The following is a 26806-nucleotide window of genomic DNA, read 5'->3' on the forward strand; positions in this document are numbered from 1 at the left end:
AGCATTATTGCAACGGAATTATATTGCTACATTTCTGAAGTATGTGAGCCTCCAAGCTCCGATTATGCCATGGATCATTCTTGATCAGTTTAATTTGTTTTGGGTTTTTCAGAGTAGCAGTTTCTCTGCTCAATGACCACAAGTAATTCCACAAATCCAAACATAGAGCTGTCGATTTATTATGTAGGGCCTATACTATACATGATCTGAAATAAGATTATGAAAATCGTCCGGATTTCCTCTTTAATAGTTGAAACACGCTATTATAGTTGTAGTCAGTGTACTTCCGACCTCTCCATTTCCCCTTCCCACCCATCCCCTTTTCTCTAATATCCTCGTCGTTATCATGCATTCACTTTCCAGCCTTCAGTCCGCCGATCATGACGTGTCCTTATTCCATTCCCGTTCATGTTCTTCAATGTTCTAATTTCCTCATCTAATTTAACCTGCTTCCAGTTGACTTTTCTGGTTTACTCTCTTTTATTGGTTCCTTTCAGATTAAGATATTTGCGTTTTGATACACATCATAGGCTAGTTTATATCATTACCGGTACTATAAAATGCTTTCGATTTGGTTACAAATAAGTAAGTAATAGAAAGAATGGTTGAGAATGGTCATAATAATGTTGCGGACAATGACATGCGGTTTATTTTTAAATCTGAACTACAGCAACCTCGATGGGTTATCTGCATTGGCCATTTCTCTATTACCCGTATTGCATATGGTAAGGAAAAATCGGTTTGCTTGCTGTAGACTGCAGTTTGTTTCTATAAAGTAGTTCAGGAGATGCATTTTTAGCATGAAAAATGCCAGCAATGTTTGATGAAAGAAAACCTCACAAAATACCCGTGCATCCACATAAAACAGAAAATAATGTGATTTGTAACGGCGCCGCTTTACAACCGATAATAAAACAAAAGTGGGACAAAAACACTTTTTGGTGTATGAGTTGTGGTGACCAGTGATTGTGCATAAACTGTAGTTTTGTATTGTGTGTGTGTGTGTGTGTGTGTGTGTGTGTGTGTGTGTGTTTGTGGTACATGTAGTTGTGTGTATGTGTGTGTCCGTGTGTATGGTAGTTTTGTGCATGTGTACGCGTGTGTGTGTATGTGTACTCAGTAGTGTTCAGAACACACAGTCATGATGACAACAAGCTGCATTCGCTCGCAGAGTCGATCGGGCGCATGCAGTCCACAGATGATCACGCACGTACCTGAGCTGTATTATTGGCACGGCTAGCTGCTGGGTGCATGGGTACTGATGCGTAGACGTGGGGTGGTACTACATGATGCGCATGTTGAAATTACCGGCATTTGAAATAGGAGATTCATATCTCGGATGAGATGAGATGATACCACCTTAATACCACAAGTCAGTAGCACAAAGGAGCTTCTTGGTGACATCGACAGTGGCGTGCATTGGATACATTGTGCTTCTGCTGTATACTTACACTTTGTACGAGATGCAAGTGACAACAGTGTCACTTGTCAAGTGACAAGTAGGTCGCGAAAAACGGCTGCTACATACGCTGTGCTCTCCCAGCACCGCTTCGCCTTTCCACCGGTAGCTGGGTAATGAAACTACTCTCGCTATGATGAGTGGAGGAGATCCAAATTCAGGTGTCCAGGTTGAAGGACAGGAAATAATTTCCCTTCAAGAAATCTTGGAAGCTTTTGGTGCTCCACTTAACGAGGAACAAGCTTGGGCTCTTTGCTACCAGTGTGGGAAGTATGTCATCGAGAACAGCGGGAGAAATGACATTGGATTAGTAGAAGGAGCCAGGGGCGTTTTGCTCAGTCGAGATGGCAACGTCTGCCTCGCCGGCGCCGTTCCGGGTAGCACAGGTATGTATGTAGCTTGGACGTGGAGATGGAGCGAGCGGCGGCCCAATTACTGGTCACCCTCGCCGACGCCTAGCCTAGCTCCTCAATGAATGGGCCCTCACTGTGCTGACTGCTGGGTTGGACGAATCAATGACAGGAGATACGATCAGGCTAAAATAAAAGTGACGATGATTAATGCATTATTCTTTGATATGTGTCTGCTATACTTTTTTCCCCCTCAGGCCCAATGATGACTTTAATAGCAAGAGTTGAATACTAATGTCTGACTGCATTACTTTAGTGCATAATATTGGTATCTAAAAGACATCTATTTCACACAAACACCCACACACATAAAAACAAACACTGATTACAAATAGATTATCAAGGAATGCTGGATTATTTATAGACTTAGGGGCCTGGCCCTAGGTTTTTCATCCCATCCAAACCAATGTTTCATTTAAATGCTATAGCTATTTATAATACATTGATATTAAACTATGGACTTTGAGGGTCAGCTCCAAGATTTTTATGGGATTGTAAAAATACAATTATTAATACAAAAGAGGATTCTTCAAACTGTTGTTAATCTGGACTTCTGTTCACACATTTCAGATATATATATTGTTTTTGTTTTTGTGAACTAATTGTTGAAAATATATGACTTGCATCTTCTCCACCTTTAATCCTTGATGTAATTGTTTCAAACCTACATGAATGAATCTCCAACTGTTTCATATGAGAAAGTTCATAATTACTCCACTCGTCAGCAAACCTTGTTCCATTTACATAGATATGTACCACATACACGCATGCACCACCTTTGCACAAAACACTTACCAGTACCCTTGGTAGCTATTCTGGTCCTAAGCTTTGAAATAATTTGCTAATCGATATTAAATCTACTCCAGTTAGTTTGTATTCAAGCAGAGACTTAAAAAAAAAAAAACACACACACACACACACCTCCTTGCATCCTAGTATATTACTAAATTTGTACCGCTGTGGTATGTTGATTGTGGTCTTCAATATGTGGTCATTATTTGTACTGATAGATGCAGTTATTTCTTCTGTAGCCAATTGTGTATCATTTCAGTAATGCCAAACTTGCACTGTCTTCCGAATATCCAAAATATCCTGATTCACAACTCTCCATTTTCAGGATCAGGATCTATAGAACAAGTTTTTCGCTACTTTAAGCTCAGCAACTTTAGAATTTTGTCGAACTTCGTACATGATGAACATTTCATAGTAAAGGGCAATCACTTTGGTTGTTTTCTTCATAGGTAATGACATACAGTTGTACCATCCCTGTGTATTTTTTTTTGTTTTGTTTTTTTGACAATGTGTAGAACACTGGTACTACACTGTATATTGTATACTAGGTACTATCAGTATCTGTGGAAAGTGATTTTTTGTTCTTGATGTAACTGGTTAGAAGTTCATATCGTATCCCCCCATAGAATAATAATAATGATAATTCCTAATACTAATGATAATAATAAAAGGATATTATTATTACAAAGCTGAAAATGTGTTTCCAGCCATGTTAATTAGAGACTTTCTATAATTATTGCTTTAGAGTGAAAAAGTAGAAGAAGTGGAGTTAAGAAACATGTTAACCAGGTACATCACTGATTCTAGAATCCTAGATTAAAATAGGCTTGGTGATAGGGTTGAGGAATTGGACATTTTTATGTTGAATCATTGATATTCAATATTCAGTGTTTCTTATTATGTTTGCCCGAAGGATGCCATGTCCCATTTTAAATTCAACCAGCATTAAAAGTGTCACCCTCTTTTAGAATGTTGGAATAGGACCCCCCCCCCCCCCCCCCGTGCTATTTTATGGGGGGGGGGGGGGGGGGGGGCAGAAAACAAAAACTCAGATACAAGCACAAGTCCACCTTCATAGACATGTGGATTGAGTGAATGCAGCAATATTATACCCCTTTCATAAACTCATCCTCCTATTATCCGCATAAGAATAATGCGAACAATTCAATAACAAATGCGTTCACAAACTCTGAAAATAATCCGCATTATTTTTACGAGCGCCCGTCCTGAAAAAGGCGGATAATCGCCATGGTGACTGCACACCCCCCTTCTGCGGGAAAGACAGGTGACGTTTGACCGCACCCCGGCAATTATCCGCATTACTTGGGTTTGCGTTCATAAACTCAAAATCTCGTCCCGATGCTGCTATTATGCGGATAATAGAAGGGTCGAAATAATGCGCATTATTCTTTCCCCTCTCCGATTTTACGACCAAATGTTGCGGATATTATCCGCATTATTGAGTTTATGAAAGGGGTATAAGTAGAACACATCAGTGAGAGTTTGAGGAAAATTTGACAACCCATTCAAAAGTTAAAAATTTTTGAAGTTTCTGCTCAGTCACTGCTGGATGAGAAGACTACTACAGCTTGTGATGTCACATGTGTACAACAATACAAAGAAAACATGAAGGAAATTCGACATGTATTTTCACTTTTCTCTCATAATGAAAAAATACTTGACTTGCCTCTTTCAAAAGGCAGGGGGAATAATATTACCCTTAACATACGTCAGTGACAAGACAAGGAATTATGCACTTTTTTCAAAAAAAAAAAATATGTGAAATTCTCTTTTTGTTTTCCTTATGGATATCGTTGTACGAATGTGACATCATACACTGTACGTAGTAGTCTTCTCATCCAGCAGTAACTCAGCAGACACTTTAAAAATTCATAACTTGTGAACGGACTGTTCGATTTCTCCCAAACTTTCACTGATGTGTTCTACGAATATTGCTGCATTCACTCATTCCACATGTACAGTGTATATGATATATGTGAAGGTGGATTTGTCCTTTAAATGTGACATACACTATACAATAAAACATAGACAAGGTAGGAGAAAACATGTGTTCATGTGTTTTATACTTGTACACATGTCTATACACTATAAATTTATTAACTGAAATTTGACAAAAGTCCCCACTTGTAAAATTTCTACTTCTTCTTCAATGATAGTCCCTGCGAAATCATGCCGTTGCCTTACTAATGAACAGTTAGTGCTTTGTCATGTGACACTTGATACCCGCACACACCCACATGACAATTTAGGCCGTGTGGTGGTTGGAAAAGTCAGTGCTGGGTTAACACAAGTAGTTGGTAGCTTGATAGTACCAGGAGAATAAATTGATTGCATCCATTAAGTAGTCTCATTCTGACGTTAGCAGGTTAATTTGCGTTCTGTATTTAATGCCAACAAAGTCGTCCATGCTTTGCTCAATCTGTAAATTGTCAATACTGTTTGCAGACTTTAAGTTTGATGTACATACGTAAAAGACATTTAAACAAATGTATTTAAGGCAATTCACTTACAGTGTTTTAAAACTAAACTGGAATATGATTATGAATGTAATCCTCTTTAATAATCATTTTCAGATCCGGGAATAACTGACCTGGTAAATACACTGTTCTGAAATGAATTTATGTTTAAAGAATAGGATAATTCAGATACAATTTGATAGAAAACCAGAATCTCATACATCCTGAAAAGGGTTTGATGGTAAAATACTCATAATTGAGCATTCAATACATCCTATTCCAACGGAAGTGGCTATCCAAACAAGGACTTTCTTTTTCTGGCATACAGTTTGATGTGACTCGGATGAGATGAACACCTTCCATTGAATGGATTAAACAGTGCTCAGTTAAGTTCTATTCAATGGCAATGACCATACCACATGGTGTCTCTTTTTCTACTCATGATTAGACCTAGAGCAAAAATGGACTGTGTAAAGTGCTGGTAATAAGGTCAAATGATCTTTGATGCTGTTTTAACAGGATGCAATGTGCACATGGCATGTAATGTGCTTCCAAACAGCATTTAGGCTTGTGTATGTAATGCTGCTCAAGATATACAGTACTAGTAACTTGCATAAATTATAGAAAATATCCTGTTGGGTTAGAATCATGAATGTGATATTGTCATCACCTACTTCCTCTGTAAATGTACAAATTTTCATTTTCATCTGTTTATTCCATCTACAGATAATGCAAGGGGAACGGAACATGTGGTGAGTTTCTGTAGTGTAGATACCAGTAGAAGATATTTGCAGATGTCTTAAAAAAGAGGAAATATCCTTCAAGTTGAGTTGACTTTAATAGAATAAAACATATAGATTGTAATGTTCATACAGAATAGTAGAAGTGCCAGTAGAAGGAGACGCACCGCTGTAAAATCAGGAAGCAATGATACATGTATCTGTAGAATATTTGTTTGTGTTTTCATGAAATATTACACGAGTCAAAATTTCATGTGGAAGTAGGACATGATGGCGATGCGATTACCTCACAACTCTTTCACTGACCTGTGCACTGATTTCCACTAAAAAGTGTCTTTTTACATTCTGTGTGATGAATAAAAGAGGATGAGCAATAACAAATGATTTTAGAGTGCAGTTGACAAACGGCGAGTAAAAACAAGGGGGAGGGGGATTATAGTTGCTCGATTATCAACCTAGAACATGACCTGTATGGCATGCAAACCAATACAAAAGGTGTTCAGTGATGGCATCATCTCCCTCATCTCATTTGCATACGTAATGTGCTTGCAACTTTTCATTCTTTCATGATATCATGGAAAACTTTTACCATCTTGTTCCTTGATGTGATGAGCATGCTGCCAATAACGTAAAATGTAATACCAATAATTCTACAACAGTGACAGCCAATGACAACAATAAAAACTTGGGTTGTTCTTATTCTATACACTACAAATATCAAAAGGGAGTAACTTTGTGTGCAGTGTGAGCAGGCAAGCTTGCATTTTAGTCCACAAACCACGATTTGTGTCTTATGTCTCTATCACCGAATCTGTTTCTTGCCGTTATGCACACACAGCTGGTTAATGCCATTGGAAGGATTATATACCTTGCCTTGGACTACGGCTTGTCGGAGGAGGAGGAGCGGGAGCTCTCGCATCCACTCGAAGAATTAATTGACTTCATGACCGCTGAGGAGGAGGAGGATGCAGAGGATGAGAATAGGAATGGCAACAATAACGTGGGTGGAAGGAACGGTGGCTTGGACAATGTGGATGAAGGCATAGTGGATGTGCAAGAATGGGATGATGATGAGGAGGAGGAGGAGGAGGAGAAGGAGAGGTCAAGGGTCGTGGATGGAATTCAGATGGACAGTGCTGCCAAGGTTGTAGACAGTGAGAGGGAACAGGAGAATAATGCATCTCAGAGAATGACAAATCTGCTAAAAGTAAGTACATGTGCTTATTTCTTATATGATTGCATCACCACATTGTAATGTTATTTAGTGATAATCACAATTATGCTAACAATTCATCATTGAATGTTTTTATGCTATGACTGACCCTTGACCATTACATGTGACCATTTCTGGTTTTACAGTACATGTACGTCGTGCCTTGAAGCATCTTTACCACAGGCCTTCTTGCCACATGTTTGTTTCATTTTCCATCTGAGAAGATGACTGGATAGCCCATATTGCACCCTGCTCTTTACTACATGTATGAATGAATGAATGAAGGAGGATATTTTATGTGCACGAGTTGTGGTTCTCTCACATACACAGGACCTCCACTTTTTGTCCTATCTGAGGGATAGTGACAAAATTTATAGGCCTAATATCTCTCCTTAACTTTAAGTAGTTCTCAAAAAACAAAGAGATATAATTTAAAGGTATAAGTTGAAGAAAGAAAAGAAAATGAAAGAAAAAAAAAACAAAGACAGAGAAGGAGAGAAGAGAGAGCATAAAAGAAAAAAAAATCCTGAGAATTGTTGTCCATGCAATGCTGTCTAAAGAGTGAACATGCTTGCTGTGAATTCACTTTTCATGACTATTCACCATGTGAGATGATTGTAGGGCACACATGGGTTAGGAGAAATTCCTCGGTATTCTGTTGTCATGGAAACACCCCACAACACTGCTTAGGGCCCATGCTGAGTTTTCTTATCCCTATTCCCTTGATGAAGGTTGTTCACCTTTTTTGCAAGGTCAAAGATCTTGGCTTGCCCCAGCTGAGCAGTTGCTATGCCAACTGCAAGCCTGCTTGGGAAAAAATGGGGAGGGGATGGGGGAGAGGTGGATAGTCTACACTGAAAACATTCCAAGGATAAATTCCTACAAAAAAAAAAAAGTCCTCAACTGCAGACTTTCTCTACATTTTTTTTCAGGAGTGTTTTAATAAGACAGAATAAAGATGTACAGTATGAATGAGCCAAGCTTCTGAGACTTGAAAATATTTCTTGGTGCTGCACAATTTGTGACATGTACCAATGTGTGAAAATTCATGGTAAGGAGACATTTAAAAAGCTTATCAAGCAACAGTGTGTATACTAGCCTCTTTACCATATCTGGGAGTGGGAGGGGGATGCAGATAAATGGGGGAAAAAGAAAAATCCTTAATTTATGATGTGAAAGTCTATTCACATCAGCTAATTAACAGTTTAATTGTAGTGATCTCTGAAGAGGTGCAATGTATCAGGTAACATTAATTTGCCTGATAATGCAAAATATCATCAACATGATTCACGTAAAAAAAGAAATTGCTTTTTTTTTAAAATCATTTACAGCTGCCATGATAGCAACTAGAATCGATATAGGGGCCTACAAGCTAGCTGATTTGTAGTTGTCCAGCAGCTGTCATGGTAATTGTAATCTTTCATACTCAAGTTGTGTTGATAGTGACAGTGTTTTATGAAGGGTCTTGCCTGGAATTGTAATGAGATGGCCTGCATTGATAACACTTTGCAAAATGTCCTTGCACATCATTCAAATTTTACCAAATGTACAAATTTTTATGCCTCTTTTCTTTTTCTTTTCTTTTTGTAATTTGTGGGGGGGGGGGTATGATAGATTTGTTACGTTTCTTTACTGAAATGAAGTAAAATAGTAGAGGGATAAGCAGCAGATGCCATCACTCACATCAGGAAAAAAGAAAAACACTTGTTAGTGCCATAAGCTTTAATACCACAGTCACGCAGGTGCCGGTACATGATGTCTCAATGCATTGAACACGACTTCCCCCAAGCCCAGACACAGGCTCACTGAGCTGCATGCATTGACATTCAAATTTCATTGTCTGTGCGTCTTGGAATGTCTTTATCTAGCCAGTCTGTGCCCTGGGTTAAAAACCTGTAAAGTGCATGAATATATTGTAGAGTGCTCTGTACTGAGCGCTTGATGGTTTAAGGTAATCCAGACTGAAAGAGAGGGGAAAACAGCTGTATGTACTGGATCTAATTTACTGTAACTCTAAATCGCTTTTTCAGCTTCCTCACAGTACTGGTAGCTTGAATGCTGTTTTCATTTCTTTACAATTCTGCTTTATTCCACACTATAGTGCTAGGTTCTTCACTATGAGATCGTCATGTCAGGATCTTGCTTAAAGGAGGAAATTCCAGTGTGGTTGTACCACTGTGATTTATAGCAAGCATTTATTGAGAGAACTTACGCACTCTACATGTAAAAAAAAAAAAAAAAAAAAAAAAAAAAAAAAAAAATCACCTGCCCCAAAAGAGGTTATTGTGAATACAGTTTAAATGTGATTTTAGAATTTATACTATGATTTCTTAGAACAGTGATAGCTGCAGCAAATTTATGGAAATCAAATTAGCTCATGATATCTTGGCCTATTGATTTTCCAAACATACACACTAATACATGCTGTTACAGACGTAAGACTGTGATATTGTTCACTTCTACATACAATATTTGCCAAAATAGATGCTGCAATGGTCCAGTAAATTGGTTATTTATCCTTTATTTTTTAACCAAAAACTTCTAGGCCCAAGGCGATGTTACTCATTATTAGACTTTTGAGTTGATGACATTATCACCTCAGCTACAAATGTATTGAGAGTCTCACACTGGCAGTGTCACCATGGTTCCAAATCGTGCATGATACAACAGTTCGATACAACAATGTGTGTGCTGTCCCTGTAGTGATGTACACCTCTGGAGAGTGGACCTTGAGTATACCCCTGTAGATGGAACCAGGGCTGTTTCAAGACAGCTGTTTTGAATTATTGTGCTATGGAGTAGATTTGGAAATAATTTTTTCCCTTAAAAATCTAGAATGCTGGAAATGGTCTGAGACCCATTTACATTGATTTGTTTCATTCTTTAAACGTACACTTGTTGTGTTGATGTAACTTTTAGGCAAGAGATATTCATGCATTATATTTTATGTAGGGCCTATACTGTTGTGTAAAAATGGCACGTACATGTTATTTTCGCTGTGGAGCCTGCTAGAATTATGTGCCTGTGATTTTTTATTTGTTCAGAGCCTGTCTACTGATTGTATTCATGGTAATTGTGAGTTTTAAAGCCAAGTCTGGAGACGCTTTTGTTACGCAGTTAAAAAGGTCACTCTGTGGTTTAAAGAGAATTCATGAATGATAGTCACACAAGTTTTTGTTCCATGAAGCACGACCAAGTTTCATGCATCTAATTATGGCCATGACTGAGTCAGTGCACTCTTGCTGAACTGATATGATCCGCGTATGTACACTGTATCTGGTAGTAAACTACAATGTATTGTTTGACAATATATAAATGTTTGATTTACAGACAAAAAGCAAGAGAAAAGGTTGAATCACTCAGAAGAGAAAAGATACTACTGTACGAGCTGAAATTTTCGCGGTGGTTTCATTTTCGCGAATTTCGCGAATCGCCTTTGAACCGCGAAAATAACAACACGCGAAAATAACAACGCGTGAATAACAAAGGTCAGTTAGACCCTCGCAACCGCAAAATTAACGAGACGCGGAAATGTCCTCCAAGTAGCAATTTGCAAAAATATCAGCTTGTACAGTTTTCAGCTCGTACAGTACATTTGTATAATAATCAAATGTCAAGATTTTAAAATTCATCACAAAATGTGAAGACTGTACAGAGTACATATGGTGTCCTAAAACATGATTACATGTATGGTCAAGATGGAACCCATAGTGTTGTTGTTGTTTTTATAAGTGTAAATAGGTTTGTCAGAACATGTCCTAACCCCCCTTCCCCCCCCCCCCCAACCACCTACAAACCTTGTACATGCCTGTCACAAGTGATCTTGTGACATGGATACTGATGTAATTTTTGAAAGTCATGCCTCACTCGGCGCCCTCGCCCACCCCTGCAGGGGGGATAAAAATACCGCCTCATTACAAGGATATCACGTGTATGCTTTCTGGAAGGTTTCCTTCATCCTTCAGACACTATCTGGGCTTCGAAGGTGCTATAACCTGATGTTGGAGGTGGGTAATGAGATTTGGCAGCAGCTCCTCATTTGGGAGGAGGAAGCCACATTAAAAGATGTTACTTACATAGCAATGAGACTTTGTGAAGGCAGAGAGTACATTTTGTGATGGTGTGCAGTCACGTTCATCTTGAATTTTGATAATCATGCATCCATTATATCAAAAATTACAATCTATCAATTTGCTTATGTACCTTTAGAAGATTGATGAAGTATTGGACATTAATAGGAACAAACTGTTTTACATCTGCATGTTGGTATAGGACACTCACACACAAACACACACACACGCACACACACACACAGAAACTTACCCTTTACATACAAAGTGTACGTACAATTGTACCTTGGTACATGTACCGGTACATTGTATGCAGCATTGCACTGTTAGCGTCTCACTATATGTGTTTGTGAACCTGACCTTCTGTGATCTACAAATGTAATTCTACCAGTCCCACCTTGTCAATTTTCTGACCTGTATAAAGAGATGACATGCAATACAAACTGCATGTGCAATACTCTCAAAATGGGATTTAGAGTCACAGGATGAAAAACAGCTGAGCACAGTCATCACACACAAACTCAGTTTAAAGCACATTTGTATCCTGTGGTGCTACGAGATGCTGAAATGTCAAATCAAACTGTTTATTTTATTACCTATTGACTAGCACTCAGATCAAATGTTCTTTCTGTGATTTTTTGTGTCAAGCTACTTTAGGAATGAGGAAATATGTTTCAAGAGTTGCTCTCAAGAAATTCCCTTTACAAGGTATTAATCTCTGCAGAATGTTTTAATCGTTTAACTGGAATGTTTGTGATAAAGCTGGAAATTGGAAAATTCTAATATTGGTGTGAGTGACTGGATTTTACTAGATCATCACACACAGTCGCTGTAGCATACAAGATGTAAATCGATGGCATCTTTCATGGAAATTATGTGAATCAGGGCTTTAATATCATGTACATGTACAATAACAATATCCTGCAAGCATGCTGTATTTGACCTGCTAATTTTGCAACACACATTCTGCATGGATTCAAATCAATGGTCAAGGAATTTGAGTACACTGTACTAAGGTTTGGGTATAGTAGGTATAGAAGGAGCAACAAGGTATGAAAGATGGAACAGGGAAGACACCAAATTCATTGAAAAGAAATTTATTAGATGTGTGGAAGAGATGAGAGAGGTAGTGTTTGATCAGACAGAAAGGATGAAAAAAACAACAACAGATTATTGTCCGTGGAGAGCATACATCATGGTTAGAAAATGACATGATATTGAACTGGACAAACACATCACCCCAGATTTGTTCTCCAAGTAGAGCTATGATGATTGCAAAGACAACCAGCCCAAGTACGCTGCACAAATGTGTGTGCAAACATATTGGCCGAATGCTACGTATGATGTGAAATCCTGGACTATGGCAACAGTATCGTGTGTTTGCACAGATGCAGCTCAGGCATTGCAATCTACCGAGCCACAGTTTTCAGTGATTGCATAAAATATACTAGCTAGGACACAGTAATGAGAAGGTGTTGGATTTTAGTGTACAATCCTGAACTGCACAAACAGTACATACTGTAACACTTTTTTGTACAGTGTAATATTGTATTTGCACAGATGCTGTGATGGCATTGCAATCTACATGAGTTGTACGAGGCCATAGTTTTCGGTTATCGCGTACAAGAGTATGTACAATGTACTAGCTTTGACATGGGTTTAATGAGAAGGTGTCAAATTTAGTGTACAATTATTGACTACATGAACAGTACCGGTATTGTGTGTTTGCACAGATGCTGATGCAATGCAGTCTACCGAGCCACAGTTTTCAGTTATTGCATACAATACTGGGACACTGTCAATTGTGAAGAAGATGTACAAGCCTTAAACATTCAAAGTATACATGTAACTTGTACATCAATATTTTTGTAATGAAGGGCAGTACTAACAATGGGATGTGCAAAATGAAAACAATGAACAGGGTAAATTTAGCAAAGCCACTAACATACAATGTAGAGCTGAAATTAATTAAAGAACAACAACAACAATTCTACTTTTGCACTGTCATAAATTATCCAGAGAGACTAATGGTTAACTGCTGGCTGTAACTTCATATCTTCTTCTGATGCCACTTGCTGAAGGAAGACCATCACTGTTGTCCACTTCACTAGTTTTGGCACTTCCAAAGAAAACAGAATGTCATTACTTCATAAATGTGATGACTTTAATTCTCCCTGCTAGTGTAGACCATGAAATTAATTTGCTTCCCAAAACTCTTTTACCTACATCCATTTTTGACATATTTTTACAATAGGGCTGTCTCATGATACAGCTGAGCCCTGACAAGAAAATCTAGAGTTTGGGATATCAAACAAAAACAGATTGTGCATTCATCAGAGTGTTACAGTGGCATCATAAATGATTTCTATCCTCCTGTCATCCTGTTGATGTGCACACGTAGGGGGTTGCAGTGAATTGAGCTTCTAGAGTGAGCAAGTGGGAGCATATTGAGTTGTTGCATACGATGTGCAACCCTGCCGCGTAAATCTGCACTTAATGGATGTTTAGCCGCTGGTGTGTCACAGGGACACTGCTGGGTGCTTTGCGTGCACTCATCCTCATTCCATCACAGTGCCAGCTGGGTGTTAGGAGCATTCGTATTCATGAGTGTTGACGATTATCGATTTGGAATCCGTCACCAGTCCTCGTTATGGATTTTGTGGCCTTGCCAAGCCAACCAGTCTCTCCATTGTATGCATTTCACTCCCATTTTAGCGCAATACATGTCATACAAAGTGACATCTGCTTTAATTGTTTAGTTTTGTTTTTTCCGAATAGGATGGATTGTCAAACATGTACCCAGTCTGCATTGTAGCTTTGGAGTCAATACTAATTATTGTAATAAAATCAACTTCAGTGTTTTCTCTCTTGATGTACTTTGGCTAGTGGAAATATGATATTTTTGTTCGTGTTTGATATGAAAATAAGAATGATTATGAAAAAAATATTTAAAACCTTTTCTTTTTTTTAAATTATGAGTGAATTACAGTTGTGGTCCACTCTTATTCTAAAATTTAATTTTAGATTTAACTTACAATTTGTAAACTAGTTCTGTTTGTTTAATGGTCAGTCACACAAAATCTCTGTTTCCTTGATCAGGGAGCAGCAAACTGTTTGTGAAATTTTAAGGAATATTTACAATATTTACTTTAAAGTTCAAACTTATGTATATTTAATGTGTACTAATGCAAAGATCTTCTTTTCTATGGGACAGTGAAAACCTAATGTGATACCAAGTTAACAACTCTGCAACTAGATTATGACATTTTTGTCACTTTTTACTTTCCATATCTAAATCTGACTTGCCAACACAATGACTTTTGTCATTTCCTTAAACATGAAAAAGCAAATAAAAATTTGAAAGCTGTTGGCTATGTACTAGATGCATTTTATTTTAACTACATATATGATAGTTTTGTGAGGCTTTACTCTCAACTGCAAATAGCATCACTCTAAATGTCAGGTCAATTTGAATGTAAATGTTGGGTTGCGATTGAATCACTGTTCCAGAAAAAAATGCTCTGACTTCAGCTCAGTTGTCAAAACAGGGAATCTCTTATCGAGGTTTATTTGAGTGAATATCAATTTGCTAATAAAATGTGAGAAAAACACTGTACAGTGTAGCACTCTGCAAACATGTATGTAGATGTGCCATTGTATCAGTAAAACAAACGAGTTGAAGAATTTATTTGAAATTGTTGGAATTAAAAAAAAATGAACTAAAAGGATTTTTTTTTTTTTATTTCATTTTTTTTTTTTTTTTTAAATGAACAGGGTGCCACAAACCCATTACCGGTAGCCTGCATTGGCATTCCTGCCATTGTGGGCACTTGTCTGCTGAAAGTGTATGGCTAAGTGATCATGTTCCTATCAGTATCAATACATTATGTATGAGCTCTGTAGAGTCTGTAATGCTATGCCAGGATGGGAGAAAAACCTGCGACCTCCAAATGCCTTTCAGGGTGTGCGAAGGGAATTTTACACTACGGTTGAACTCTGCTACACCCTTGAATATCAAACAACCGATTGTGTCATTTGAATCGTCAACTCCGTTGTTAATCTGCAGCACTTCACACATTAGACGGATCATACAATGTTCACAGTACATGTGCTCTGCCTCAGGCTGCAATCAATATGCAGTCTATTTTGATTTGATGTCTATTTTTAACCATGCATGCCAGGAATTCATACTGAGATATACTGAATGTATGTATACTTATATGTACTTACAGTACATACACTGTACACCTGTATTATTTGGTACCACTGTACAATCCTGTCTGTAGAGCATGTCTTGATACATAATGACAAGGTATGCTAGTGAATGATTTATCAATGGTAATACAGTAGATCTAAGTAACCATATGGGGCAAATTATGTTTCTAAGTGTCTGCAGTCACCAGCTCTGGTATATTTAGACTGTTAGGGCAAGATATATGAATATCTTTTTTTTTTTTTTTTTTCTGTAAAGGATAAAAGTGTTGAAGTGCTCCTTGTTTTGTGTAACCTGATAATGACAATTCTTTTGGAGAAATTACATGCAAAGATGATTTATAATCCAATACTAGGGGGATGGCTGTGAAGAGCAAACATTTCGGAGAAGGCAGGCTTGAGGAGAAGGATACAATCTGAAGATGGTCCCTTATGACTGTACACTATGTTTGCATTTGCATCATTATGCAGCTGGAGCACTCTATGCAGCCATTTTAAAGGTCTTAAACAGTGATGCATAATATGGTCACATGGGGCAATAGTGTGGAAAAATTAAATTCAAATTGTACGCATGTAATGTACATTATTTGTATGTGATATCATGATGACTGTGAATACATGGTGTTCTGTAAATTCTCTACTATTTCTCTTTTTACCTGGTTTTACCTACATCACAAAAATTATTTTAAATTTGTCATTTCTAGGAAGAAAGATTTGCGGTGACACCATGTGTATGTAGTCCTTAACCGGATCGTTGTTTGGAAGAAGAGCTTAGAAAGAGGAGAAACGAAGAGGGAAGCGACATATGGGGGTTGTGAGGAGGGCAAAAAGTGAAGAGTGGGAGACAGTAAATGGGCTGGAAGTTGAAGTTGCACTAGTGGAGACAGTAGGGAAAGGAACAAAGAGAGTGGTAAGGAAGAATAGTGTGAGAATCAAGTAAGATGTTCGGACATCGTTAGAAGGGGAAAGATGAAATAGAAGGGAAGAGGAAGAGGAAGGAGTTGAATGTTGTCATTTCTATTAGCTCAATTCATAGAATGCAATGAAAATGCATAATGTGAAAGTGCAATGTACTATACCATATACATTGATTGTATGATATGTGCATTCAAAAGATTCTCCATCCCTTGGTGACACCCTGCTCATGAACTCACTGTCATCCATTTTTCCAGCAACCAGTGTTACATGTAGAACTTGTCTCTTTACACCTTCTGTTGAAGTCCTTGTATAGAAAGCCTGCACATTAGGATTTTAAAACTGGAGCCACAGTTGAAAAATGGCTTCATAATCATATCGTATGTTCATTTCAGTGCTGGATATGTGGCATTCTAGAGAGACTTACATTCTGTATCTCACATTACAGTATGTATTAAATTTGTTGCCATAGAAACCATGGTGCATACAGTGGTTAGGATTGATGGCAGTAAACAAGATACCTGTACCTGACCAACACAGGTCTGATAAATCTGAGTTAAAATGAATACTATTTAACAGTATTAAAGATTTACTAGTTAAAATGTGACTCTGAAGTGTACAGGGTAGCAGTTCAACGACGTAAAATTGGAATTGACAGAAAGAGAAAGAAGAAATGGATATCATACACTGTATCTTTGATCTGTAGTAATGGTTATTGTTGTGATTATTGGCACGTTTTCAGCATAAGGAATGTTACATGGTCATTAATGAGACTACTCTCTCCTGTTTTATTAAAGTGAGTGTAGCAATGTGAGTCAAATATTTGAATTTCACGCTAGAGTGCGGGTAACTTCTTTTGGTGTCCTTGACTGTTTTCAATCATTCTAACCCCCATCTATTTCCCTCCTGATTCTCACCTTGTTTTCACAGCGGTGCTCCTGCCATCTACCCCAGCCCAGTGAGGCTGCCAGCCACTACCAAGCAGTCTGCAGGGCAGTTTATGCAGAGTACCAGGAACTTGCCACTTTCCTCAACAAAATCTCGGGAAGCAAAGAGGTAAGGAGATATATCCAATATTTGTATGTAAGTGGCAGCCATTTCAGTTTGGAAAATACATGTACAAATTGAACATGGGGCCCTTAAAGCTCACTTGCAAATACCTTCTTTGTGATACAAACCGTATGACTAGAAATAAGATCGTATGTTAAAGGGTGTGTACAGTTCTGGTCGAGGTGAGGATTTAGCTTTTAACGTTTTGCGAGATATTCAGAAACCACTCTATGAGATGTCAAAGAGCATGCAATTCGAAGGGGTATCAAAAGTTTATTTGATGAAAATCGGTTTTAAAATGGTTGAGATATCCAAAAACAAGGTGAAACAAAGAGATCCTAATAAAGTTGTGGCCTGTCGCCTTTTATTATTAGCGCTTTTTTGGATATCTCAGCCATTTGAAAACCAATTTTCATCAAATAAACGTTGAATCCTTCTTAAAATTACATGCTCTTTCAAATTTCATAAGATGTTTCTCATTATCTCACTTCGAAATGTTCAAAACATGAATCCCTTACCTCAACCAGTACTGTACAGTCCCTATTCATTCCATGTCAGGCTTTGTACAAAAAACCAACAAACATGCTTTTCATGCGTTGTAATTAGGGGTCAACTTCTTTAGCCTTAATTGATTATATCTGAGAACATCAAGGCATGAAAACAAGACAGCTGCCACTGTTTAGTCGGGACTGGTATAAATGGGAACACTGCTCTTGTGGGACAAACTCACAGAAAGATTTCTGAACACAAATGCTCTTACCTGATAGGAGACATTGCTTTGATATGGGACAGTACATTCCTCATCAGATGTTTGTCAGAAATCTAAACTTAGTACCTAGTATGATATCAGTCTCCATAATTATACAAAGAAATTTCAAAAATTGAGTGTGTTGTTTGCATTTACCCACTGATATACCAATAACTCATCCAAGAATTGTTCATGATGTAAACCTCGATGCAATCTTCTTGTGTGCTTTCTGTATCAATCGGCACTCAAAGCACGCAAAGGGTTTTACAAACACTTATGTGGACATGCATCAATCCTTGTTTCAAATTCAAATTGATGAAGACAAACAGTGCTGTCAAAGCTGATGTACAGTTGTACATGTACAAAGAAAATTGTCCACGATGAATTCGAGAGCATATTATGTACCGGTACTGGGAGCTTGTATAAATTTGCGAGTTGTATGTTGTCATACTGTGTGTAGACCCACCATATGATAAGTAAGACAGATGACTCAATGTCTGACCTCTGTTAAAGTCTATAATTCTTTATCTGGAGAAGGGATTGACTTCATATACTTCAAGAAAACATGAAACAGCGATCCCTACAATATGTACTATAATGTACCAATCATGTTTGGAGTTCTCCCAGTCATGCATGTATGACCAAGATTGCCAATAAACCATGTTATAAGATAGCTGAGTGATACAACAAAGACCATCACTTCATTTTGCAGTTAACCAGTTGCACACAAATTTAATTTAATTGTATTACTGTAACTTGACTTTTCAAATAATTCAATCTTAATTTTTTTTCTCTTCTTTCAGTTTGATTGCCCAAGCATTTAATGATATTGGTTTTAAATGGTTCTAGGACAATTACCCCATCAGACCCTTCCCCTGACCGTAACCCTAATCCTAATTTTGAACCCAATCCTAGCCCTTTAAACCAAATTCTAACCTGAAACCCAACCCTAACTGTAATCTTTACTCTTACCCTATCACTAACTGGGATTTGGCAGGGTGGGGTGGGGGGGGGGGGTAATAATTGTCCTTATATGATTCAAAGTCATGCTTCAATCTGTCATAAAAGTCAATGTATCTGAACTTTGAATGATATATTATGCTTTTTTTAAGTAACCATGTTGATATGATATGATGATATTTACTTGTACATCAATAAAGCTTGAGGAAGCGTTTACATGTGTCACAAAATTATTTGAAGACTATTGGAAGTGTTCAAACGATCTCCTGTGTTTGTGGTACAGCGAGGGATTATAATCCCAGTTTATGATTGAACAAAGGTCCAACATTGACAAAGCCCAAAGGTGAGATGTGATTGTTCTGCTCTCAGAATAAAATGTGATTCTTTGTAGATTAAGGAGCAATTAGGCATTATGGAAATGGGGAGGGTTTCAAACAATTATCACAAAGTTGTAAATTTTAAACAGTGGACACAGTTATAGTGTGTTGTATTAGATTGAATGACATGATTATTATCAACTTCACTTGGAAGCTACCATGTAGCATGTGCATGTACTAGTAATCAATGAGAGATGGGAATGTTGGAACAAAGCAGTGTCTGCTTTGACTTGCCAGGGAATTTGTCTGTGGTGAATATATGCCCTTTGGAACTTGTTTGCTTTTCTTTAAGGTTAGCAAAATGAAAAATCGATAGAACAGATTCCCCCATACACAGCTCGATGACAAATCCACAAATATTTCCCTTTCAGGCATTCAAATATTGAGGTGAATAACAGTCAAGGATAGGGACTAGCCTGATTCAATGATGATAGATCTTCTTTTTTTTTCCCCCCAAGTGTTACTGTGTGATAACTTCACCTTTGATCAGGGCGTGATAGAAATAGATGCTCCACCATACAGACTGCACATGTCTGGAGTGTTCTCTATGAAGGGAGCCTCTTTTATTGGCAGGTTCCAATAGAACGTGGGTGTTCACAGGCCTATATTACTGAGAAAATAAATAGAAAGAGAAAGAAAAACATATCCTTGTCAAGTTGTGCCGCACAGATATGAGAGGAAGGGTAACTGTGACGTGTCACCCACTTGTCATATTGTTAAATTTCATCCAGTATTTGTGCAGAGTAAAAAGCCCAGTCGACAGTTCATTCAGAGATATTTAGACTCTGGATTCAATAGACTTGTTTCTTTTGTAGGTATTAATAGTGAGGTTGTTGTGGCATGCACATTCATTTGAAATGGAAAAATGCCAGAAACTGAATGACAGAAACAGGTCAGAGAGGGAGGAATGCATCCCAACTTTATTCTCCTTTATAGCCCAATAGCCGACAAAATGCAGCGTGGTTCACTGTGTAGCATATCCTATAGAAAATATTTATCATCTATTGCTACACAGTGTATTTCTAACCCATTGACATAAAGCTTCATACAATGTACCCACTTGTACAGCTGGGTCGAGAGGGACATTAAGTATTATATCCATGTTAGCAGTGAAATACCATGGTGTATTTCAAATACTGTGGTATTTGGCACGGTAGTTTGTAATTAATGTGAACACAAGTACAATCTGTACACAGCAAAATATGCTGAAATACATCGCAAATTGTACCTTGATATTTATGGTGGCAATTCAAATTTTGCACAAAATATGCATGCAAGATTTAAATGTGAATCATGAATGAATTTAAATACATGTACCACCAATCATACAGTGATATACACTTTACTTCTCGCATGACCAGAAGAAGATACATGTGTGCATACGCGATTCTTATCAGAAATACAATGTATGGTACCATGGTACATGTATGTTGTTGTTGTTTTATAGAAAGAAAGAAGAGAGAGAAAAATGGGGCCCTATACAAATAATGGTACATGTATAATAATAATAATAATAGTGGCTACTTGTATAGCGCACAGGTCCACTTTTCAGTGCTCATGGCGCTTCAAAAATGAAAAATATCAAATATTTACATGCATATAAATAGAAATTAATAAAAAAAAAAAAAAATAAAATAAATTAATAAATTAATAAATTTGTATGTTGGAATGAGAACAATACCAAAGAAATTACTGCAGTATGAATCCTATTATATTGACCATGGTATTTCGCTTGTGAAAATGGTGTCAACAAATTACTGTGGCATTTAATACCGTGGCAATTCCAATGTGAATGCTCCAAATTCATAGATAAGAATATCTTGCCAAAGGACACAAGTTTCATGACATGGCTAGAACCTGAGACCTTTTCAGCTTTAGGGTTGGTTCTTATCCATAGACCATGGATAATGCCTCAGCTCTAATAAAAAAAAAAAAAAAAAAAAATCTGCATACAGGGACTGTTATAACATCTTTGGTTGGTGCTGCTAGGCAATCTGAACTTTCTCCTATCGTATTTGTGTAAACATTGCATTGATGGATTGGATTAAAGTACACTGGTTGCATATATATGAAAAAAAGGACAAAAAAAGTAGGAAAGAAAAGAGGATGTCTGTAACAGATCCATCATACTCAGTCAATTCCATTTTTTAAGGTCTGTTGTCCACAAAGGTGTGGCCGTCATCTCACTTGCACAGGCAAATTGATCTGTGTAAATTTGAAAATATTAAAACCATCTTGCATGGAAACAGTCAGTTTAGATAGCTGTGTTTGCTCTCTCGTCTGGTGTTCAGTGTAAACACAGGGCAGGCTGCAAACTTACACCTAGGGTGTAGATGGAAGACAGACCATAGACATGGAGAATGTTTGCACATTCAACATTGGTCGCACCCACTGCACTTTAAATGAAGTTAAGAGCTTGATAAATCTAGGTGGTGAGATGACGGGGGAGGGACATTAGGGTGGTGTGTCCTGGGTTGGAAATGTCAAGCAGAAAGGAATGTAAAGTACCTGGACTTTTTTGTCAACAAAGGCAGAGTCTATTTTGGTCTTTTTCTGATTATCATCCTACTCATGTGTCTGATGGGCCCACAGAATGCGGGAGATTGTACTGTGTAGATGTGACTTGGGGTCGAATGGAAAGAGTTGTATTTGCCATGAAAGTATTGTTTGCTATCCCCGAGTGGCAGCTCTAATAGGAAATCTGTCATGCGATAAATGATCAGCTCCTCGAAAGGCGACAGCAGTGCTTCCAATTATCCTTTATTTTATGATTTTGTATGAGAGGAATAAAGTGTGTCATGATTGTCGGTTTTCACCGCAATTAGATTTCATGAAATGAAAATAAATATACCAAGGTATATTATTTTGTGGGGGAGAGGAATCGGTTGATTTTATGGCAGAAGTCATTTGTATGCATCAAGTCAGTAATTCACTCCCATCTCTGCTGTTTTATGGTAATTTAAGATGTTGTCATAGAATTGCACATCATATATTGATTGAGCCTAGCTCTGGCTGAAAAAAAAATAGCTTAAATACAGTTGCCTCTTTGAGGTTCGGTTGTCTTTGCTGTCTTTCTTTTATGAAAGTTAATGAAACATTCATTTGTCTACTTGCATTCCCCTGTAACGTTTGAAATGTACATCCTAGAGAAAGAGAAATGAGAGATAGAGGAAAATTGAAGAAGATATGATAATCTGATTCATTTGAGGGAAGATCGCATTACCTTGTTTTCATGGTTATGATTTAGCGTTACGCAGAACGAAGCTTTTGTGTGAGAGGTTTTAATTGTGAAGTTGTGAAATTTCAACCCTATATAGATATTGTACCATATTCCATAGTGTATCAACATACAAGATTGGCTTTATTGTGGTATATATACATGTAAAATTTAAGATGCTGTGCATATAATAATGAAAATTTCCTTTGAAAAATGATTGCTTTTTAGGGCTGCTCTATGATATGTGCCTCTTTGACTTTTCACATCTTTTCCCTTTCTTTTTGTTTCTTTCTGTTTTTCTGTCTGTCTGTCTGTCTGTCTCTCTTCTCATTTCTCAGATTTTAAGAAGTCTTTCTGATCAGTATGATGACACAGGAGGTCATGTGGAGGATCTTCAACCAAGAGAGTGGGTGAGTGTCTCATTTGTCTTCTGGTCACACCATATTTAATTGCTTGTGGACAATTGCTCCGATCTTATTTTCTCCAAGGACTTCTTAATAGGGTTAGGATTAGGGTTGTGATAGGATTTTAGGTTTAGTTTGATGCAAGGATTGGGATTATGGTTACTATAGGGTTATGTTTGTGGGTAGAATTTATGTTTGGCTGAGCATGCAGCTATTTCATGGTCCAGCAATTGTCGGAGGAGCAAATGTCATGGAACCCTGTCTTCTACACTGACACTATTTTGTTTTGCTACAAGCTAGGAACAGGCCAGTGTGCTAATGTATTCAAATAGATGCAGGATACATCCTTCTCTGAAGACCTAAATTGTAACAAGTTATTCTGTGAACGGCAGTGTCTTTTATTAATGTGCCTTTTACCATGTGAAAATTAGAGCATACATGTAGTGTACACGTACTACTATTTACTCTGCTATTTTTGTCTCAGGTATGCTTGCTGGCTAGCCGTAGCCAACAAATTTTTAAATGGGGGGGGGGGGGGGGGATGCACGATAAAAGTATAATATGTGGAGAAATCATTCTTTTGTCATTTTTGCTTGACACAAACTACCAAGCAATTCTGCAATGGTTTGAATTTCCCTGACTACATCTCGAGATACTTGATGAAGAACTTTGTTGTACTCTGAGCATGACAGAAAAAAACCTGACACTTCCATCTTTAAAAACTGCAGTGAAAAAAAAAATCATAGACCAATACTCATGTGAATTCAAAATCTCATGATAGCTAGAATGCCATTTTCACACTCATATGGGCTGCCATCCTTGATAGTCGACTGATCTTCCAAAGGTCGCACCTTTGTCGTAATGTCATTATTTTGTAATAACTCTCCTAGACGTGCCACCTGTAGTTTGCTGTTTTGATATTGATAAGTATCCTCTTCGGAAGTCTTCGGTATATATAGGAAACTTCCCCTGTATGGGCAGGAGTTAACAAGACCATCACACCTCTAGGTGCTTTGTTTAGATAAGTGTGTGAGGTGTTATCAGTCAGCCCAACAAAATTAGCATTTTATACAAAGATTGGAGGGTAAAGTATACACATTAAAAAAAAATACATCATTTAAATAATGATTATAGTAAAAAAAAAAAATCAGTCAGAGAAATACAATTTTTAGGATATGTATGTACCAAACTGAAACCATGAATTCAATTAATTACAATCACAAATTCAAATTCTACTCTGAAGGTAAATTCCTGTGAAATTTTCTTGTGTACGGCTTGACCTCTAAAAACATGATTTTAGAGATGGAGCTTATGTGACCTTCCAACCATGTCAGGTAGAAAAATTCCAAGGCACGCATTGAAACAAGCAAGTTTGATTGACATGGCACAATGATTTAGGCTGTATACTTCCTTGCGAGCTAGAATTCACATTCAAATCATGGTATCCCAGGTATCGTGTGCACGGTCCGATCATTCTTTAAAGGACAAGTTCACCTTCATAAACGTAAGGGTTATGAGAATGCAGCAATATTAAGTAGAACACATCAGTGAAAGTTTGAGGAAAAGTGGACAATCAATGCAAAAGTTATGAATTTTTAAAATTTTTGTGTTAGAACCACTGGATGAGGAGACTAATAAGGCTCGTAATGTCATATGAGTACAACAGTATAAAGAAAATGTAAAGACAATTCAACATATTTTCACTTTTTTTGCATACTAAAAGAGCACTTGACTTGCCTCTTTCTAAAGGCAATGGGAATAAAATTACCCATAACATAGGTCAGTAAAGGGTCAAGGGAATGTGTACTTTTTTCAAAAGATGAAATTTTGTGAAATTCTCTTTATATTTTCCTTATATTGTTGTACGCATGTGACATCATACATGTACACTGCAGTAGTCTTCTCATCCAGCAGTGACTGCACAAAAACTTTAAAAATTCATAACTTTTGAACGGATTGTCTGATTTTCCTCAAACTTTCAATGATATGTTCTACTAATATTGCTACATTCTCTCAATCCTTATGTTAATGAAGGTGAACTTGTCCTTTAACACACTGCAATCATTATTTCAATCGTCATTCCAATAATGATTTTTTTAAAAATCTCATTTATATGTGTAACTGCTCTTGATCAAGAGTACTGAGTCATGAGTGTTTCATCAGACAAGGGGGATTTTTTCTTTCACCATTCACCATGGCAACACAACATGCCATCCTGCAGCAGGGTGGGCAGCATAGGAAAATGAATGACAAGATTCCCAGTGATGAAATACTCCCTTTGTCAAACATGTGATACTTTTCATATCAGGTTGGTAAATAACAGTGAGTCATACGTGGTTCAATAGCCGAAAATGTTTGTGAGGTTTATTTTTTTTTTCTCTCTGTTTGTTCGACCGTGCTCTATTCACAGCTAGAGTCTTTGTATCGGCTTTTATTGGGAGTCGGCATTGTCATTTCTCATAGTAGTATCTGTGTGGCAGTGCCAACATTAAACAATACGCTTCCTCGAAGAATGCTCAGGATGTCATAATATGCAGGGCTAGCTAATAACAAGTTATCCATCACATTCATCCAGATATGCATACTTGCTATCATCTGGATATGGCGATCCAACATGATTACATACAACGTAGCAGATTTCACCACTGCATTTCTTTAGCAACAAATAGGCTGACAGATACTGGTGGAGACATCACTAGCACAACATTTTGGGCAAATGAGTTGCTTGGGTGAAGGTCTGTGCTTTCTAAACATTTTCTAGCCGCATCCACATGCTTTTGATGTTGATTCGCAATCCATTTGTAAGTGTATATTTTTCTAGAAATTATGATAGGCAGGACTTGTGAGTGTCACTTGAAAGGTAAAAACATTTTCTTTTTTTTTTGGGGGGGGGGGGGTGGCAAATTGTTTATGTTCATAAAGAACAGCAAGTTGCAGCAACAGCAGCAATAATTAAAAGAAAAAATGCAATTAAGCCCAACGTTAACCTCCCATCCTGTACGATTAGTTATGATCAAAGTAGTCTAAACTGCAATACTCTTGTCAACAAACACATAACGAGCAAATAGTCTAGGCCAGCTACTGATACATCTCGTTAAGATTCCTCTGAATGGCAATTACGTGCTTCCTTTCATTCCATTCCAACCTCCCGCTTCTGACAAATTGCGCCCCAATTACATGGGCTCCATCCACACTGGCAAGGCCTTACCTACATGTATATCAGTATACTTCTGTAGAATGTAACTACCTCCAAGCAACCTTGCAAGAGAAATGCTTGGAGTAACTGTGTGACATCAAAGCAGTGAAGAGTCTTTATATCTTCCTCTGTGTGTGTTGTGGGCATGTTGGGAGGTGTTGCAAAGAGTTAGAGCTAGGCAACGGCTTCTTGGCTGAGTGTGTAATTGTGTGTGTGAGTTGGGGGGGGGGGGAGGAAAATGGAAAGGTGAGACATAAAATATTGAAGTTTGAGTCAAGTACATGGCTATATTCATAATTTGTATTCAACTGAATGTATCAAGTTTATTTTTTATCTTGATCATCCTAATCTATGCTCTAGCTTGTACATGTGATTGTGCACCTCAAACAGGTATCTTTCCATATCTAGTATGATATTGATAAATCATCCCATTCTTAAATCATGACGAGAAGAGTAAGAGGGAAATCCCATCCTGATGTAGGTATACATTATTTTATGGAAAAAAAAATCAGAGAGGTGAATCAGTGAAACTGTGGCAGGAAAAAATGTGGTCACATTTTGAAAAG

At 37.6% G+C, this 26806-nt stretch overlaps 1 protein-coding gene across 1 annotated transcript in view; it reads left to right on the forward strand.

Annotated features, from left to right (window-relative positions):
* The first annotated feature begins 1567 nt into the window (after positions 1–1567).
* The window catches only part of LOC140232985 (protein spire homolog 1-like), a 62854-nt gene continuing 37615 nt past the window's right edge, over positions 1568–26806 (forward strand). The window contains exons 1-5 of the mRNA XM_072313091.1: positions 1568–1845; positions 5865–5890; positions 6717–7085; positions 17219–17344; positions 22979–23050. Of these exons, the coding sequence (XP_072169192.1) occupies positions 1593–1845; positions 5865–5890; positions 6717–7085; positions 17219–17344; positions 22979–23050 (846 nt within the window). The 5' untranslated portion in view covers positions 1568–1592. The remainder of the gene's footprint in view (positions 1846–5864; positions 5891–6716; positions 7086–17218; positions 17345–22978; positions 23051–26806) is intronic.

Source organism: Diadema setosum, chromosome 9 (assembly GCF_964275005.1).
Source record: "Diadema setosum chromosome 9, eeDiaSeto1, whole genome shotgun sequence".
NCBI classification, from domain to species: domain Eukaryota; kingdom Metazoa; phylum Echinodermata; class Echinoidea; order Diadematoida; family Diadematidae; genus Diadema; species Diadema setosum.